The sequence below is a fragment of the Eretmochelys imbricata genome, chromosome 15, assembly GCF_965152235.1.
Source record: "Eretmochelys imbricata isolate rEreImb1 chromosome 15, rEreImb1.hap1, whole genome shotgun sequence".
Classification (NCBI taxonomy): Eukaryota; Metazoa; Chordata; order Testudines; family Cheloniidae; genus Eretmochelys; species Eretmochelys imbricata.
Window position 1 is genome coordinate 13,604,256 of NC_135586.1, and position 19,138 is coordinate 13,623,393.

General features: G+C 47.5%; 1 protein-coding gene across 1 annotated transcript in view; it reads right to left on the reverse strand.

Annotated features, from left to right (window-relative positions):
• Positions 1-535: 535 nt before the first annotated feature.
• The window catches only part of MMP11 (matrix metallopeptidase 11), a 32,451-nt gene continuing 13,848 nt past the window's right edge, over positions 536-19,138 (reverse strand). The window contains exons 2-8 of the mRNA XM_077835166.1: positions 17,469-17,719; positions 12,848-12,991; positions 11,675-11,808; positions 7,416-7,663; positions 6,330-6,543; positions 2,444-2,701; positions 536-669 (exon numbers count right to left, since the gene is read on the reverse strand). Of these exons, the coding sequence (XP_077691292.1) occupies positions 536-669; positions 2,444-2,701; positions 6,330-6,543; positions 7,416-7,663; positions 11,675-11,808; positions 12,848-12,991; positions 17,469-17,719 (1,383 nt within the window). The remainder of the gene's footprint in view (positions 670-2,443; positions 2,702-6,329; positions 6,544-7,415; positions 7,664-11,674; positions 11,809-12,847; positions 12,992-17,468; positions 17,720-19,138) is intronic.

Below are 19,138 nucleotides of genomic sequence, written 5' to 3' on the forward strand. Positions count from 1 at the left end.
GTGAAGCAGCCCCAGCAACCTGGGCACATGTCTTGAATCTGAATTTGGGAACAGTTAAAACTCCCCTTTCAATGCTAGTAAAGTGGCCCTCGGTGGAATCCATTCTCAACAGTGCTGATGTCAGGAACAACAATAGTGGCTGTGCTGTGGGCAATGTTAACAGAGGAAATACCATTGGGATCCATTTTCTAAGTGGATGGGGCTCAGATAACTTTGGAAGCATGACCCATTCCAGGCTGGTCTCTGGGATCTACGTGCTGGAAGTGTTAAAGTAGCCACTCAACAGCAATCAGGCTGCATCCTTATTTCCAACACCAAGCTGTGATTGGGGGCCCCTGGAATCTGAAAATGGGCTGCCACAAGCCACAGGTCTCCTCAAGCCATTGGTACAATCCATTGTGTCAGGTGATGGGCATAGCAAGAGGCCAGGAATGCATATGAGATTTCTCTCTCTGAGAACATGACATCTTTCAAAGTGACAGGTGGAGACATGGGGAGATGGGAGGGGATCTGGAGGATGCCAACACCCGTCTCTTCATCTGAAGAAATTGGAGGAGGGTGTACAGCTGAAGAAGTCATGGCTGATCTGGCGTGGGTAACCCTCTAGCACTTTCACCTGCACTGGGTCGAACTTCCAGTAAAGCCGGCCTCTCAAGAAATAGGCAAAACCTGTGGAGGAGACAGAGACAAGTGTCAAAGGAGACAGAGCAGATGTGATTTATGGGACTCTTCATTTTCTAGCATTGTTACTCCTTGTGTTTATGTCCCATAGTGGACTTCATGCTCAATTTGCCAGTGGGCAAAGGGGTGGCAAAGACCCACAATGAAGGATGGTTCACTAACTAGCAAAGAAGGATGAGGAGGAAGCTGGAGATGCTGCAAGGTTCATGTCCTCTCCACCCAGCTCTGTGACTCAGCAATTGGCCTCGTTGTGGAAAGGTCAGTGAGAGTAGAGGGGTCAGAATGAGGCCCTTTATCAGTACAGCAAGGACTTGATGGAATAGGTGTAGGCTATGGCTGAAAGGAGACTATTACTGCCAAGAGATTTCTTTGGGATTTATGTAATAGATTTTCATAGATTCCAAGGCCAGAAGGGACCATTGTGATCATCTAGTCTGACCTCCTGTATAACACAGGCCATAGAACTTCCCTAAATTCCTATAGGATATCTTTTAGAAAAACATCCAATCTTGATACAAAAATTGTCAGTGATGGAGAATCTACCACAGACCTTGGTAAATTATTCTAATGGTTAATTTTTCCCACCATTAAAAATTAATGCCTTATTACCAGTATAAATTTGTCAAGCTTCTACTTTCAGCCACTGATTAGTGTTATATCTTTCTCTGCTAGGCTGAAGAACTCATTAAATATTTGTTCCCTGTGTAGGCTAATCAAGTCTCACGGCCTTCACCTTCTCTTTGTTAAGCTAAATCGATTAAACTGCTTGAGTCTATCGCTATAAGGCAGGTTTTCTAATCCTTTAATCATTCTCGTGGCTCTTCTCTGAACCCTCTCCAATTTATCAACACCCTTCTTGCTCTGTGGGCACCAGAACTGGACACAGTATTCCAGCAGCAGTCACATTGGTGCCAAATACAGAGGTAAAATAACCTCTCTACTCCTCGAGATTCCCCGGTTTATACATCCCAGGATGGCATTAGCTCTTTTGGCCACAGCATTACACTGGGAGCTCATGTTCAGCTGATTACTCACCATGACCCCTCAAACTTTCAGAGTCACTGCTTCCCAGGATAGAGTCCCCCAACCTGTAAGGATTGCCTACATTAATGCACAACATTTCTCAAGGAATCCCTTGGAAGGGGAGGGCATTAGGGTTGATACATCTGTTGTCAAGAGTTCTCGATGTATCACTGGATGATGAGGCCATGTGGTGTCACTGTGCCATTTTCAGCAAGGAGCCCTGTCTGGGGGAATGGTAGAATGTTGTCTATATTCCCAGCACCATTATAAGCAGTGAAATGTTGTCTGTAGTTCTGTCACCTGTGCCTCGTTTTCTTCCTTGAGGGTGTAACAGGAGCAGGTTTCCTTGTGCCATTCTCCTATTAGTAGAGGTTTGGGGAGTTTCTCCATCTCTCCCCTTAAAAAAAAAAGCATCTGTAATGTCCTACATGTATTTCCTTTAAGGGGAGAATGGTACTATTGGGGTTTTAGTTGTTTAATCACATGATCTTCTACAGAATGGATGATAAATACCTGTTACACACCCATTGCAAGCTTAACTGCATGATCTCTGTACAAATTGTTATATGCATGTATTATTAGATTTTTCTTAGGGATGAAAATTTGCAGAAGTGCTTCACTATTAATAGTCCAGATTAAAATAAATGTCCAAATCCTGCTGATTCCCTTCGCACCTGAGATGCGAGAATAATCAAGAAAGCCCACGCAAGAACAGGCCTCTATTCCCATCTGCACTCACCAAACTCATCCTGGAAAGCAGCATCAATCTCCTGGGGGATGCCACGCCAGTCGGCCATCCTGCGGGGGTAGATGGTCTCCACCTGGCGGGTGCTAGGGTTGAAGCGCCAGTAACTGCCTCCCTTGAAGAAGTAAATCTTGTTCGTCTCTGTCCCCCACATCAAAGCTGCCTGGACAGGAGAAGCAGATAGGCCCAGCTCCGAGATAGAAGCAGGGCCAGACACACGTCTCTCGCCATCATAAATCCAGTACTGAGAGCCTGATGATGGGGCAAAAGAATATAGAATGACAGGAGTGACCACAAGCTGTTTACTGTCTAATGACCGTATGGCGAGCTGTGTGAAATGACCTGAAATCTCAGCCCAGTCCCAGGGGACAGGTGTCCATGACAAAAAAACCTCTAGCACACCTGGCACCCTTGCTGATGACCATTGAGACGCCATGCATCAAATGGACAGGGGAGAACAAACTCTCCTCTCACCTCTAAGCAAGGCTGACGCCAGGGAGAAAGTCTGTCTTTGCTGTATCTGTTCCTTGAATGAATAGATGGCTTCATCTTCTAGGGCAGTCCGTGTAGCTTGTTACATGGTGCCCATCACTAGTGTGGGAGTGCCTCCGATAACGGGGATGTGTACATATACAGCCGATGAAGTGAGCTGTAGCTCACGAAAGCTGATGCTCAAATAAATTGGTTAGTCTCTAAGGTGCCACAAGTCCTCCTGTTCTTTTTGCATATACAGCCGAGAGCGGGTTAGTTTTTAAAAGTAGTTATTGTGAGTAGGCTGATACAAAAGAATGGGGTTTGAATTTTGCTCTGAATGCGCTGAGGGAGGTTCGAACCCTCTTACCACCATGACATCTATGAGTCCGTTTCGTTTTTAATCTAAAGGAAGACAACATGCGGGGAAGGAAGGAAGACAAAATCCGTGAAGCAACATTGGCAAGCATAATCCCCATCTCATCCACACCTTGCGTCTCTTTTATTCTCCCTGCCCAAGAGCCTGAGGCTACCATGTGGGGAGAGGGAAGAAGAAAAATGGGCCACCTTTGATGTGGGGGGAGAGAATTAAGTGAGGGGTAAGGTCTTTGTGCATGGAGAGTCTGTGCATACTGAGGTGTCAGTGACATGCTCTTGAAGTCTAAGCCTTAAATAGAGAGAAAACTAGATAAGCAACCGCATGTGCAAAAATGTCTGTGCAATTATGCACCTACATTGTGCACACCAGCTACTGTTTTGGCACATGCAAATGACAGACGTGTAACTGGTCATTTGCACGATCCATTATGATAACTGAATATGCAACTGCTGTAATTGCACAAACTAATTTGCAACTGCATGCAGATTATTTGAAAATGCAGATCTACACCAAACAGTATTGTAATGACTGAAATTAAACATCCATCTCTGTGGGACCACATATAACGAACGGGTGCTTCACGCTCCCGCCGCAGTGAGCTGTCCACGTGGGGGCATCAGTGATGTTGGTGCCTAAACAAGCAAACAAAGCAGCCCTGTTAATGTCAAACTTCGCAAGAAAGAGAAACACAGGAAGGCCAAAAAAATTTTTTTGCTAATTGGAAAAAGACCAAATCAGTGGGGAAAAACCATTTTATGTTTATACTTATTGCAGTATTGTAAAGTGTGGAAAATGGAAATGACATTTAAAATTATGACAGGTCCTTGAGAGGGTTCTTTTAATTTGTTTATTTAACTACTGGATGTAGCTGGGAATCCTTCAGCAGAAAGTATTGCTTTCTTTTAAAAGCCTCTCTCTATTCCCGTGTCACTCACTGAAAAACTATAGCTCCCTGGCACTGCCTGCGTTGTGGAAACACAAAACAACGTACCCCGTTCTGGCTGTAACTACTGCTAAGAGAGATTGTCTAGTTGATGGTGTTCAGGCTGTGGTGGAGGAAAGGAGGACCAACTGCAAGCTGTTCAGTGTAAGAACCACCTTCTACACTGTGTGTGTTCAGTGCCTCGCACAACTGGGCCCCATTCTTGGCTGGCCCTTAGGAACTATCGTAATAAACATGATTAATAATACTTCCGTACGTATGTAACTAACATGGCTACCCCTCTGGTACTTGACATCCGTAAGTGTGCCTGTGTGTTTAAATGGGGGATCTGCATAAACGAGCAAGAAGTGGTCAAAATAAAATAAAGACCAAAATAATGTTTTGAGTTTAGATTAAAATTGCAATCTTCATGATTACTCCAAGACATTTAATGGTTTCTTTATGCAACACTCCATAGCACTGCTCTAGTTAAAATCCTGGCAGTTTTAGCAGGATGTAGGATAATTCTGGATGCTGAGCCATTTGATATGGTCTGTGTGATATACTGAGTAATGATGCAGAGACCACACACACACACACAAAACTGGGCAACAGTATCCTACCAGCTTCTGGATTTTCTCTACGTAATTTAGACTTGGAAAGAGAATTAAAGAAAACGGTGAGTGCTTATCTGGGTGAAACAGGGTAAACTATTATTCTTGGGTTCCAGAGATCCTCAGGAACAAATTTGGTGTCTACACGGTTTTTTAAAGTCACCGCATTTACCAGAGAATGCATACCTGGCTCCAGGCAGCGGCACTAGGAATGCCAGGGCTTTGTTCAATCTCTGGGCCAGGTCTTGCAACCACAGTCCCCACTGTAAGAGGGAATAAGGTGTGCAGATGTTCTGCCATGGCTGCAGGGACTCCAGGGATTCCAGCTAGAGTGAGAACTTTGAAAGTGCGCCATGCTCTCCCTTCTTGCGCCAACTTTCCTCTGATGGCTGGTGCAGAAGGTGAGTGGGTAGGGCCATGGCCTTACTACCTTTAGTGTTTGTCAGACGCTTGTGTGCTGGAAGCACAATGACCATACCTGTGGCTTGCCCCTTACACGGTTGGGAGGGGGAGGGGAGAAATGCTCCTCTCCTTTCCCACACAGCCACACACACAGGCTCGCTGCAATCTAGTCCTAGGTGTGTAGATTCCTGGAACATTTGTGCTTGTTTGACAAATTGCACTGCACAATTTTGAGTCCTTGCACTCAAGTAAGTATTGTCCCATCATGCCCAGATGGATGTCAGGGTGTCACTGCGCCTGACTGAACTCCAGACTGCTGGGACAATGATGGAAGTCTCTGCAGGCATGAGCCATCTTTGCCCCTGCTCAGAACTTACATTAAAGCACTCCTTGGCCAGACTAGAGAATTGGGGCCACTGGCTATAAAAAGTAATCCTGACCAAGCTAAGGTTTTTATATGATCTCACTTAGGCAGGTGCAAATCAGGAATAGCTCCATGGAAGTCAGTGGAGTTACACCAATGTAAAACCAGTCAATCCGGCCTCTGATTTCAATGTCCAAGCTGAATGAGAGGCAGAAATAAACAAATACCCATAAATAGTGGGAAAATCAATTGGAACTCTTTCTGTTCAATACACTAGATTTGGGAAACTCTTTTGCTTCTAAGTAACCAAGGTGAGAATATTTACCAGCTGGACAATGCCACTTTAAGAAGAGCTGGCCTGTTCCTCTTCACCAATTTTCATCCCAAAAGGATAGGCGGTAAGCGTTACCTTCACTCCTCATCTGTGAGTGAGGCACATTTCCAGGCAGAGACTTGGAAGCAAAGTGCTCATGTTCCAAAGGAGGAAAGTTTGATATTTGGCTTTGTCTAAAATGAAAGTGAACCCCCACCCCACCCCGACATCTGTTAAAATATTAAAACTAAGGAGAGAGGAAAACAAACAAAGGAATCCTTACATTAGGGGTGTGGGTTTTTGATGCTGCCAAGAACATTTTCATGCCCTGAAACCTACTGGGTTTTGTGTCCCCCACCCCACCACAAGAGTTTGTCCTTTCTAGCCCTCCAATCCCGTCTCTGTTCTCGCTTACCTTGGAAAAACCAGATATTTCCTAGGGAGTCCTCAAAGGCCGCGTCGACGGAGCTTGGAATTCCCTGCCAGTGGCGAGAGGCCAGGGCCGGGTAGCCAGCCTGCAGCTTCCCATTCCTGAGCCGCCATACGTAGTGTGACTTGAAAAAGAACAGCTCCCCCCGGATGGTGGAAACGGCGTCAAAATCCGTGTCACAGGCGTCAGGCTGCACAGACTGAGAATACCGTGTGCCAGTCAGGTGCTGAGCTCCGAGGGGCACCCTGCCCCCATGTCAAACTCAGGGAGTCACCCTGCCCCGGCCCGGTGCCTTGCCCGAGGAGGCTGTAGATAGTCACTGCAGATAATAGGGTCTTTCCCAACTAAAATTTAAATCCTCCCCATGCTTCACGGATCAAGACAAGTGCTTGAATCAAGAAGCCTGGGAGTGAGGAGGAACTTTGGCTTACTGCATTGCCTGTTGGTTTGCCCCGGGGTGAACTGGGCTCTGTGCCTATAAACACACTGACTTGTTTATTAACGTGACAAGTAACCTGCCCTGGCTACAGCCAGGGGTTGCACGCACAGGTGCTGGGCAAGCATCCCCACGCAGCTCTGCCAGTGTGTCTCAGTTCTGCTTGGTGCTACCCACCTCTGCAGACATTGATCATCTTTGTACAGTGCTTTGAGATCTACCAGTGAAAAGTGCTGTAGAAGAACTAGATATTGTTACTATTGAAGTCCTCGGGGCCCCTACACAGCTCTGCCAACGCACTCCTGCCTTGACCTTCATTGCCCCTGCAAGGAAAATCTTTGACTCCTCTTCACCAGGAACTGCCAATCATGCTAACGTGTGCCAAGCTGGGAGGTGGAAGGGGGTTCAACTGCAATCAAACCCCTTTCACTTGTCATCTAACCCAGGCCTGGTGTAGCCAGCTCCCAGGGCAGTGGGATTCCCAAGGAATCCCCGATTTTCCTTCTTTTCTTTGCTGTGGTTTCCCTAGAGCCTCACCAGGGGGTGATTCTAGGAGAATAAAGTTGGGGTTGCCTTAGTACTAATGGGGGCACTTGGTAATAGTGGCTTTGACGCAAGCGTTGCTGGTCACTCACCCCCACGTTGGTGATCTCATTTGTTTCGATGTCTGGCGGGTTTGGCTCTGCCTTCTGTGTCGGGGCTGGCACCGGATCGGTCTTTGGTTTCCCATAGAGGTACTGGATGCCTTGTTTGTCATCCTCACTCAGGCTCAGCGGGTAGCGGAAGATGTAGAAGGGAGACATCAGTGACTTGGAGACAGCAGTGTGCTGTAGGCCCAGGACGTGACCAAATTCATGAGCAGCCACTTGCAGTAGGTCAGTCCCTGCAAAGGGAAGAGGGTGCAGGTATTTTTCAGGGTGCTGAAAGACACCCAGGATGGGCAGGGCCCTCACTGTTCGTATGGTGGGATCACAAAAAGTTCAGTGCAAGAGGGAATCTGCTTTTCAGGGAGATCGAGTTGAGTTGACCATAGTCCAAAGGGGTCTGTTGATTTGCCTCATGTCCTAGAGTGAGCGAGCATCTCAGCGGGTTGAATTCAGGGCCCTCCTGATTCCCAGCTCTTTGCTGTAGTGCTAGATGCTGTGGCCTCTTTAAAGGAGGCAATCCCAGCAGCCGTGCAAAGTGGTGGGGGTGGGCTGGTTTTCCAGCCAGGGCTTTGGAACGGTGTGAGTTGGGTCACTGAGTGTCTTCACCTTTTCCCATGTGCTAGCCTGTGCATATCAACAAGTTACAATTCTGCCTCCAGTGGGTTCTGCATACGTCACCAGCATAGGGGCCAATGGCCCCAGCTCCCAATAGAATCTTCCCCCTACTTTTGGGGGGAAGGTTCCGCCTTTGGCACATCTGTGGGAATCTGGCCCACAGGAAGCAGACACTAAGGTGGTGTCCAGTTAGATCAGCTTTGCAAAGGGGGAGCATCGTTCCTCGATTAGCAGCTAACATAGTGGGGGTTCACAGCAAGACACCATCCTGTGGAACACCTGGTGTGATGCAGAACCATGCCACCAGGACCACTCTGAGAACAGCAATGGTAAACAAATGGTGCCACACAGACAGCAGGGGGCGATCACATATTGCTTTTTGGTTAGTCGTGAGAACATGAAAGGCAAAATAAATAAACCATTTCTGATGTTTTATCCAGCCCTTCCCACCCAGACTCTAATAGATTTAAAGGAGGACATGCTTAGGCATAAACTATTTGAAAGCATCTTTAAAGGGAACATAAAGGGATTCAGGTATGTAGACTACACTTGGGAGATTTCCTTTAGCTCCCTGCTGATTGCTTTCAGGTTCTAAAGTTGTCGGAGAAAAAGACCTTAAAAGAACAAATTAAGCAACAAAGACTGTGAGGAAGAGTCCTAATGTTGTTTCCTAATGAGCCCAAATGCAATTAATTCTTCCCTGGTTTCAGTCAGAAATCTCCAAGGTGTAGCCCCATTAGAAAGAAGAGAGTCAGCTAACCAGGGGGGATAAAAATCAATGATTTAAAAAAAAATTTAAAAATTAGATTTTTTTTTATTTAAATCGGATTTTTTTTATCAAATGCTTTTTGAGGAAAAATGCTATCTAAAGATAATTTTAATTAAGATACATTATAGCTCAAAGATCTCTCATCATGGAATAGGGATTGTAAATTCTAATTCTATAGTATGAGACACTATATTCATGTAACGTTTAAGAAAAGTTTTGTAAATGAGTTCTAATAGTTCATGGATTAGGGACCCAATCTTCTGGGGTTCCACAGGCTTCTCTATAGATTATTTAGGTAAATCTTTTCATCTACCCAATGGGACTCAGTGCTCAGTCTAGAAGATACCGTTAGAGAGGCTTAGTTTTGCAGTTCTCAAACTGTGGATTTGTGTCTCCAGAGGTAACATGCTTGTTAACAGCAAAAATGTTTTTAAATAAAATAAATAAACTATATAGAGGTGAGAAACAACAGACCTCAACTCTATTGTCCCTCTGCAAATTTGTGTACACAGAGTCAATCCCTTACCTCTCTTTAAAAGTGCAAAGTTTCAAAAAGTTCAATGAATAGAAGATTGTTGGGGGTGGAATAAATCTGGACAAGGAGAAGAAGTCTGGAGATAAATGTGAGAAGTGAGGGACATATCCCTTTTTGTTAAAATATTGTATGTTCGCTGTTGAAGAAAACAATCCAGAATACTTAACGTTGTTGTTTTAGTTAAATAAAACAATTTTAATGTCTGTCTGGTGATGTTCTCCTCCTAATACAGCATGGCAAGAAAATCCTCCAAATATTAATGATTAGCCTGTTGAATTGGACATAGTTCACCTCCCAGTGACTTCTTAAATATCTACTTCAATTACCTTTGGTAAATGAAATAACCAAACACTCATTCATTTTCTGATGTAGCTGTAAAACTAATCTGAAACGTTTTCAGAATAAATCACTGTTTAAAAATGTATAGTGTGTACCTTCTAAAAATGAAGCCTACGTCTATCTCTGAGTTGTGAAGAATATATTTTAAGGTTATAACAACCAACAAGAATGCACTTTTATGTAGAAAATCATGATTAAATTGAGTCTTCCTGACTAGTGATTTAAATCAAATCCACCCTGTAGTTAACTGAGCTGGTGTGTTTAGTGCACGGGCATGCTGCAGAATATTCCAGTGGGATGTGGTACGAACACCTGGGAAAGTTTGATAGAGAGGACAAGTGAACTTGGCTTTTATGCAAATGAGCAGCCCCCTGAAATGTGTCAAGTTTGCTCAGCACTGACACAGTTGAAGTGATCACATCTAGGTCAGTTGAGCATCCGGGATTTCTACCTCAGTGATTTATTAAACACTGTCGAAAAATCCTGTTTAGATTGGCAAGCTCCTCACTCTCTGCTTTCCAGTATTGGCAGATCCACAGTGCTGTGCTCCAACTTTATGGGGAGCTGAACAACAGCGCATCCAACAAAAATCTTTGCATGGGAAGGGCCATAAAAGAGCATGGAGACAGGAACTCCAGAGGGCTAATCCTGGTTCTGACAAGGATATGCTGTGTGACCCTTGGGCAAGTCACTTATGCCTCTAGGAACTTTGGTTTCTTTGCCTGTAAAATGGGGATAAGGATATTTCCCTGCTTGAGAGAAGGCTTGCAAGGGTTAATGAATGTTTGCAAAGCTCTGGAGGATATTAAATTGGAAGAACATGCTAAGTGTGATTATCCCCAGTTATTACTGAAGCCACATATGAAAAAGAGAGAGTGAACAACGATGGAACTTGGCCTGGTCAGTTTCAGCAGGTTTTCAAGCTCTCCTCCAATACAGGATTAATGAAGAGGAATATATTACGAAATATTTCAAATGGCTTATCTAACTTCTGAGAGAGTGGTGAAAATTGATTGCAGATGTTCCCAGAGTCTCCCATTGCAAGACTGGTGGGAAGTACCTCAGATATTTCAAAAGTTACTGGTGTTTATTTATTATCCAGTGTTGGAGTGTGCTTGATGCTCTACAGACAAAAAGACAGTCCCTGGCCCCAGGGAGTTTATAAACTGTCAGTAAAAGTCAATGGGGAAACTGCCATGGACTTCAGTGGGTGCAGGACTGGGCGCTAAACACTGACCCACACAAGGCAAGCTGTACAGAGAGACCCTGAAGGGAAGGTGTTAGCTTAGTTGGTTTTTTCCCCCCTCTCTTCTCCCTGTAGATCATGTTGGGGTGGAGGAAGGGGATAGATGGGAGTTGTTATCTGTGCATCTTGCAGAAGAACTGAGGCCTTAGGCAGTGATCCTATTAGATCTCAAGATACCATATGTATCTTGTGAGATGTTATGGCATTAATTCCTGAACACCACAGTGATACCAGCCTGGCTCTATTATTAGGAAAATCGTTTTTACTTGATCTGGAAATCAAGTTGCTCCCCCATATTGACCATGAGATGTTGTGGGGGGGGGGGGGTCAGCGTGTTCCCAAGCCAAAGTGAGAGATTGGGAGCCTGTGTTGTTTCCCTTTAGAGACTTTCAAGAAGAAAAGTTTTGGAAACAGATGGTGGACAATGGGGACTGGGACTGAGACCTGCCAATTATACAGGACTTTGGCAGAAAAACACTCCACCCCAGTGTCTGGGGCTTAGTTTCCCTTCATCTCTCCCCTGTTTTATTTTCTAGCGGTGGCTCTTTGCGTGACCTGGTCTTAGAACCCCACTTAACTGTGATTGGAAAGAGACAAGGACACAGACCATGTGAAGTGCCCTGCCCTGGTGTGCGGACAAGCCTGTTCAGGCCTCTTCTCTCTGAATTAAACGCTTTTTACATTTATCAGTGGCCTCCTGCTCCCCAAACACACCCATGCCTCCATCTGAATCCACAACACACCTAAGTTGTTCCCAATGGTCCAGGTCTCGTCGTAGTCAAAATGGACATCTCCCTCGCGGTGGGTCTTGGGGAAGAATGCATGCGCCAGGATGCCTCCAGGCCCGTCAAAGGGCAGGTTATCGCCATGCCAGTACCTGGAGGGCAAGCACATGGTAGTTCAGTGAAACCGCACTTGGCAGCCAGGGTGAGCCTTGAGAACAGCACCACAAGCCTATTTGTATCATTCAACTTCGAGCCGTCCCTCGTGTCCCTGCAAACCTCGTTCTAAATAGGGAGGCCGAACCTTCACACAAGCCCAGTGCCTTCACACCAGGCCACAGACGCTATTAGCTTCTTATCGGTGTTTGTTCCTTCCCCTGTTCAGCTTTCATCAAGCCTGTAAAATTCAGGCGAAGGCTGATCAAGCTACTATCATTAAGGCAGCAGAACTGAATTGTGTGGAACACATGGACACTTCCTGGGCCAAATCCTCAAGTCCTCACTCAAGCCAAACTGCTGTGAACTGAGGAAGCCCTGGAGAGAGGTGAACAGTGCAGAGAAGTGGAGACAAACACACGGAATACAGCCCACATCCTCCTCCCTTGGATGGGATCCACAATCCCTTTTATTAGCTTTGTGCAAACATTCATTGGAGTGAAGTTTTGCTCCTGCAAATATTTTGCAGAAAGTGAAGTGCAGGCCTGGAGTCAAGATTCATTTAACCAAGAAGCTAAATTTGTTTTGGGGCAAAAGGTCAGGTCATTCAATCCGGGGAGAGACTGAAGAGCTGGAAGCAGCCAAAACAAACACTTGGTCAAAGATCCCTGGCTGACAAGTGGTAGCATAAATTAATTGGCGAACAATTTTCAATAATAAACCAATTAGTAAAATAAATGATTCTTTGTTGTATGGTGGCACCCGATCAGGGCCCCAGTGTGCTAGGTACTGTACATGCATGTAACAAAACAATAGCCCTTGCCCAGGCAGCCTCCTACGACTATTTATTTCTACTAAATAAGAAAACCGAAGTTTGGAAACAGAACATGGGCCTAACTTCAGCGAATAAACAATCTGCTGCCAACAGTTGGACCCGCTCCAGTGGGGGCGGTGGGATCTGTCCTTTTCACACCAAGCCCAGTGGGGGAAGAGGGACGTTTGCTTTTGGATTAGAATGGCTTCCCCTTCCAGGCTTACCTTGTGAAATCAATCACAATGTCAGCTCGGCCCTCGTGCACTTCGGTGAAGGTTAGTGGTGTCACGTCACTCCAGACTTTCAACGCTTCTGCAATGGTCCGTCTCACTTTCGTGTTCACAAGTTGCCATGGGAATCTTATAATTCTAAGAAGCAGTATTTAGAGGTAGGAGATCACTGCCCATCATAAGAACATAACAATGGCCATATTGGGTCAGACCAATGGTCCCCCTAGCCCAGTAGTCTGTCTTCCAACAGTAGCCGGTTTGGCCAGATGCTTCAGAGGGAGTGAACAGAACAGGGCAATTTATCAAGTGATCCATCCCCTGTTGTCCAATCCCAGCTTCTAGCAGTCAGAGGTTTAGGGACACCCAGAGCATGGGGTTGCATCCCTGACCATCTTGGCTAATAGCTATTCATGGACCCAACCTCCATGAACTTATCTAATTCTTTTTCGCACCCAGTTATCCTTTTGGCCTTCACAACATCCCTTGGCAAGGAGTTCCACAGGTTGTCTCTGTGTTGTGTGAAGGAGTACTTCTTTATATTTGTTTTAAACCTGCTGCCTACTAATTTCATTGCATGACCCCTAAGTCGTCTGTTATGTGAAGGGGTCAATAGCACTTCCTCATTCACTTTCTCCACACCAGTCATGATTTTATAGACCTCTTTCATATCCCCCCTTAGTTGTCTCTTTTCCAAGCTGAACAGTTCCAGTGTGCTTAATCTCTCCTCATACGGAAGCCGTTCCATACCCCTAATAATTTTTCTTTCCCTTCTCTGTACCTTTTCCAATTCTAATATATCTTTCTTGAGATGGGGCAACCAGAACTGCACGCAGTATTCAAGGTGCGGGCGTACCATGGATTTAGACAGTGGCATTATATTTTCCATCTTATTATTGGTTCCTTTCCTAATGGTTCCTAGCATTCTATTCGCTTTTCTGACTGCCACTGCACACTGACCGGATGTTTTCCAAGAACTATCATCCCAACATCACACAATGGTCAGCGTCAGACTGGCACTGGTATGAGCAGCGTCATCACGGGCATTAGCAGCAGCCGGGAGTGCCATCTATCGTAAAAAGGGATGCTACCCTCTTCTGTGAACATCAGAACACCTCAGCCAACATAATCACTATCGGAGCAAGCCCCACACCAGCGTAATGAGTCTGGATCTCACCGGCAAATCAGGGTCAGTGTGAACCGCAATGCATTAGTTGTCACCACAACCAGCATTAGAATAGCCATTAATGTAAATGCCACCATGTCCATCATCATTACAATCCGCACTAATGAGTCATTGAACTTCTGTCATCATTACACTGGCTGCAAGTCACAATTTCATGAGACAACAGGGAATGTCCTTACCATAAATCCCACCATCAGCTTTCCATTTTACCAACAATCTGCCACGCAACATTGGTTCGCTGGGGCCATGTAAACACAGTAACAGACCTGGGCTTTGCCACAAGAAGAGGACACTCTAGCTCAGACAGTCTGTATAGCTCAGGTCCTAGCATACAAGATACCAGGCTGAGGCCGAGGTGGCGCAAGGAATCCTGCAGAGGTGGTTTTGGAACAGCTTTGTAGACATGTATTTTTTAGGAGGGCTTTGGAGGAGGAGAGGGAAGCTGTTTGGTGCATGTGCTGGAGTGAAATGCCGCAACAGTACCTAAGAGGGGGTATAATCCCTCCAGTCTACCCCCACCCATAACTCTGTTTGGATGGTGTGATTTGATTCTCTCTAATCTCTGCTGCAAAGGCATTTTATTCCCATGAGGTTGGTGCTTGTTGACGTCAGCTGGTCCCCTCCACTCCCCACCGAAGCGACCATCCTGATCCCTAAGGGATTGAACCTGCGACCCTTTCGTTATCCCAGTGAACAGCACATTCACGAGCAGCCCTATTAACGCCAATGGGGGGAGGGTTGCTCATGAGTCACTGCTCTGCAGTATAAGTAAGGCTCCCGGAATCAGACGCTAACTCAGCATCCCTGCTGTAAACAGTGACAGGATTGTCATTCTAGTGGAGAGCAAAGTTCAGGGAGGAGGTAGTACACTAAACATTTCTAAATTACGACTCCCTCCAGCCAGTTCACGCATGCCTCGAAGGCTTGGGTACAAGTCAGGGAACATTTGCCAATGACCTTTGACTCCTCAAAGCCTAGGAAGGGGTCCCAGCCAACCCATCCTACCAACATTCAGTCTGGCCATCAGCACAACCACTGCCATCAATGTTACAACGTACTCATCACCACAATAATCACCGATAAAGTCTCCGTCGGCATTAACGCCACTGGTCCCCTACCCTGACCATCGCTTGCATTGGCATAATCACTGCCAGCATCATCAATCGCTACAGCCCTGCGGGAACTGCCCCTGCAAGCGGGACTGTCCCCTAATCACCTGGAAATCCCTGGACTCCCCATTAACTTGCACTCCCCGCTCCTGACCGTAGCGCAATGACACTGCGGTTAGAATGGCTACAAGTCATGCAGCACCACCACTCCCACCGGAGAGGTTACCCTGGCCTCCATGTTGCATTTAAACCTGCTCGGTGTCGGAGTCACGTCTGGCCGAGAACAATCGGCGAATGAGACGTCCTCCATCTAAAACCAGCGTAACGGCGTGAGAGACAGAACAAACTGCCCCTGTATGGAAGAGAACCTGCAGGACAGTAGCTATGGGTCTGAGGTGGGTAGCTTTGCTGTTAAGGACATTCTGCTTCTCCTTTCCTGGCTAAGGCACCCCTCATTTATGCCAAACGCCCCCCTCCCCGCCAGTCCTCCCACAGATCCCTTCTGAACGGCAGTAGGCCCTGCTGGAACAGGGAGCTACAGCTTACACCTCCATGCACCGCCTGGGGTGAATCAAGCCCACATCCAGATGTGCTCAGCTATGAAAGGGGGAACAAAAGAATTGCCATACCGGATCCAGACCAATGTCCACCCAGCCCAGCGTACTGGCTCCAACAATAACCAGCACCTGATGTGTCAGAGGAAAGTGCAAGAAAAACCCCACAGGAGGCAGTTGCCCCGCAGGGAAAATGTCCTCCTCAGCCCTAGCAGTTAAAGATCACCCCAAAGCTTTGCTTTATTTTTTAATATGTACTATTAGAATTCTACCTGCTCCTGTTGCCCATAGAAACATCTAACCCTTCTCTGAATCCTGCTAAGTCCTTGGCCTCAACAACATCATGTGGCAATGAGTTCCACAGTCTGATTGTGCACTGGTTGCAAGTTTTGAATTTGCCACCTTTCAGTTTCATCAGCTGTTCCCTGGCTCTTGTAGCGAGGGGAGAACTGGATGGGAGCAGAGGGAAGACATATTTCTGGAAACGTTGCCAGCTCCCGGGAAACGGGAGAAGAGGGAGAACTCTGGTAAAGGTGCACACTCTTCGTGCACACCTCTAGTGTGGTGAGGCGCTCAGATACCAGTCTAAATAGATTCCTAGACACACCTTTGCCAGCATATCTCTGAGCTAGTGTATGGACATACCTACCCTGTGTGCTCATGTATACATGGGAGTTCTCAAAGCTATGGAAAAAGCTTTCAGCTCCTAGCATCTGGCTCATGCTGAAGGGAAATGCTGTTTCACTAACTGGTGCATGAGCCCCTCATATCCCACATCCCTGTAACTCTGCCTTTGGATAGTGTGATGTTTTTAATCTCTGATGCAGCAGGATTTTAGTTCCCCGGCACAATGTTGGTGCTTGTTCATATCAGCAAAGTTTTTTTCCTCTGATGCCAGGGATAAGAGGAAGCCTTTCCACTACCCTGATAGTCTCGGGAGGCTATTGGCATAGTAGCATCCCCTGTGCTCAGTTAAGGTCATTTAAATGCATACCCGGTGAAGATATTTCTCTGGGCCTTATCAAGATGCACAGGAGCAAGTTCTCCTTTCCACATGTGCCTCTTACTCCCTAGGCTAACAGCAATTGCAGAAGTGCACTGAGGAGAGAATATGGAGTGTGATCAGCCAGCAGAACCCTGGCCCTTAACCACACTCAGCAAACTCCTATCAGAGAGCATGTGGTGTGATTTCGGGGACACTGAGGCCATGTTTGTAAGCACTTCACTAAATGATGACTAGAACGGACTATTTAAAATAAACGCGGAGGGAAGCCTCGGGGAGGGAGGGTGTTGTGTGAGCATGTGGGACTGGTGCCTGGTGGGGTGTGCGGAGATAAGGGCCGGGGTGTTTGTAAGTCTGAGCGAGTGGGTGTATACGTGAGCGTGGGTGTGTTAATGAGTGTGTGGTTGTGTGTGTGTGAGGGAAGGAGCGTGTGTGACTGTGGGGGCGCACACGGGTGCTCGGAGCTGGTGGGTGTGTGAATAGCGTGGGGGTGGTGGGGTGAGTGAGTGGCTGAGGGTGTGAAGGCCGTCACGTCTATGGTGAGCACGTGGGTGAGACAGCGTGGGCCTAACTGGTCTGTGTGGTATATACCCTTGTCACCCCAGCATCCTGCACCCTGTTTCTTGAACAAGTTCCCCAGCTTGGACAGGCCCGTAATAGGCGAGGCTCAGTGAACGAAAGCACCGAACGGAAACTCTCTTTTAGGAAGGAGATCCTGACCGGGACTCGCTCCCTGCTTATGACTTTGGTTCTGCGCTTGTCTTACTTGTAGGTGAGGTCCGTCTTCTCCCAGCGTCCTCCCGACAGGACGAACCGCTTCTGCCGGTTCCGCCCATTCTGGCCGTCTGGCAGGGTGGGTAGGTCTGGCACGCCGCAGCGAGGTGGGTTCCAGCTTGCTGCCGGCCTGTCTGTGCCCCTGGAGAAGCCCTTGATGGGGACTCCAGTCTCCATGGTATTAACCGAGGAGGAAATCCAGGGGTTCTGCTCCTTCCAGGCATGGTGTTTCCGAGCCCCATCCTAGGCAAAAGGCAGACAGAGCTGTGACTTGTGCGGATGGCAGGAGAAAGCATGGCATATAGACAGCTACACAAACCTGTCCTCTAGCCTATGCCACAGCAACCCTGCCGCAGTGTCTTCCAGCTGCATTCCAGCCATTACACCGGCTCCCCCCAAACACTCTTTCAGGTGAGAAGCCTCCTTACTTCCCACCATTCTGTGCAGCAATCCCACCCCGGTCTTTGTGCTCTCCCTCCACTGGGCTCTGCTGCTCTCCAGGCCGGGGCGCACCTGCTGCAACCTCAGTAAGCCACAGCAGCTCCTGGTCTGTGTTCCCTTGGCAGCCGGTCAGCGGGAAAGGCTTTGGGCAGGAACCCAGACCCTCAGAGAAAGAAGGGAATTGCTAGGCAGTAAATTCCCCCAGCCGCATCTTTTTCCCAGTTGGCTGCTCATTGGCGTTAACCCCAAGCACACCGTGCTCGGGCAATGGTTTAATTATGCACCTCACTCTCCCTTGCACTTGGGACAGAAGCATCTTCGAGTCCGGGTGCTGTGCTGGGGGGGTGCAGAAACCTCTGCTTTGCCTGTGGAAAGCAAGAGGCTGGCAGAAGAACACGTGGATTCAGAGGGAGAATGGGGGGCCCGCACAGGTCTCTCCTATCCCCCTTGTTCCCCCTTCATCATTTTCCTATCGTTTCTAGCATCTGCCCCTATCTGCGGAACAGGACCCCTGGCAGTCCCTGCTCAGTGCGCGAGCATTCGCTGTGTGATCCCTGACCGTGGTGACTGTAATGAAGTGCCCCCAACCTGTGTCCTATGGCAGGAGTTCTCATCCCCCTGGGTTCACAAGAGGCGTCAAGACCACCCTGCCCATCCCATATTGCTAAATGGGAGGGAGACGGTCCCAACTAGATGGGAGGGGAGCGCCAGGAGTGGGGTGGGTCCTGGCATGGGAAAGGTCATGAACTACTCTTATGCGGTGATTGACACTTAACCTTTCATATGGCGCTTTTCATCATACAGCTAGTCCCACCGATTAAGCCAGCCGTCTCCCCGGAGAGCTAAGTCAGGACTGCAGTTCTCCCTTTCACAGGAGGGTCAGCTGGGGTGCAGAGAGGACAGTGCCAACATTCTCAAACTTGGCTGCCTAAAAGTAAGCAACCCAAACCCACAGGGCCACCGGTGGGAATTACACAGCGCTCAGCCTGCGTAATTCGGCTGCTCAAACGTGGACGCAGTTGCTTCATTTTAGGCATCCACATTTGAAAACGCTGGTCCAAGTGACACGGCAGAGGGAGTCCGTGGAGGCTCAGGCTATTCCGCCGCCCTGCTCCTCCAGCCACTGCACACCCTGCTCGGTCCCTGGCAGCCCAGCTGGGCTAGGCAGTGGCTAATAAGTTATAGCTGACCTAGTTCCAGTAGGTTACAAAGCCCACTGGT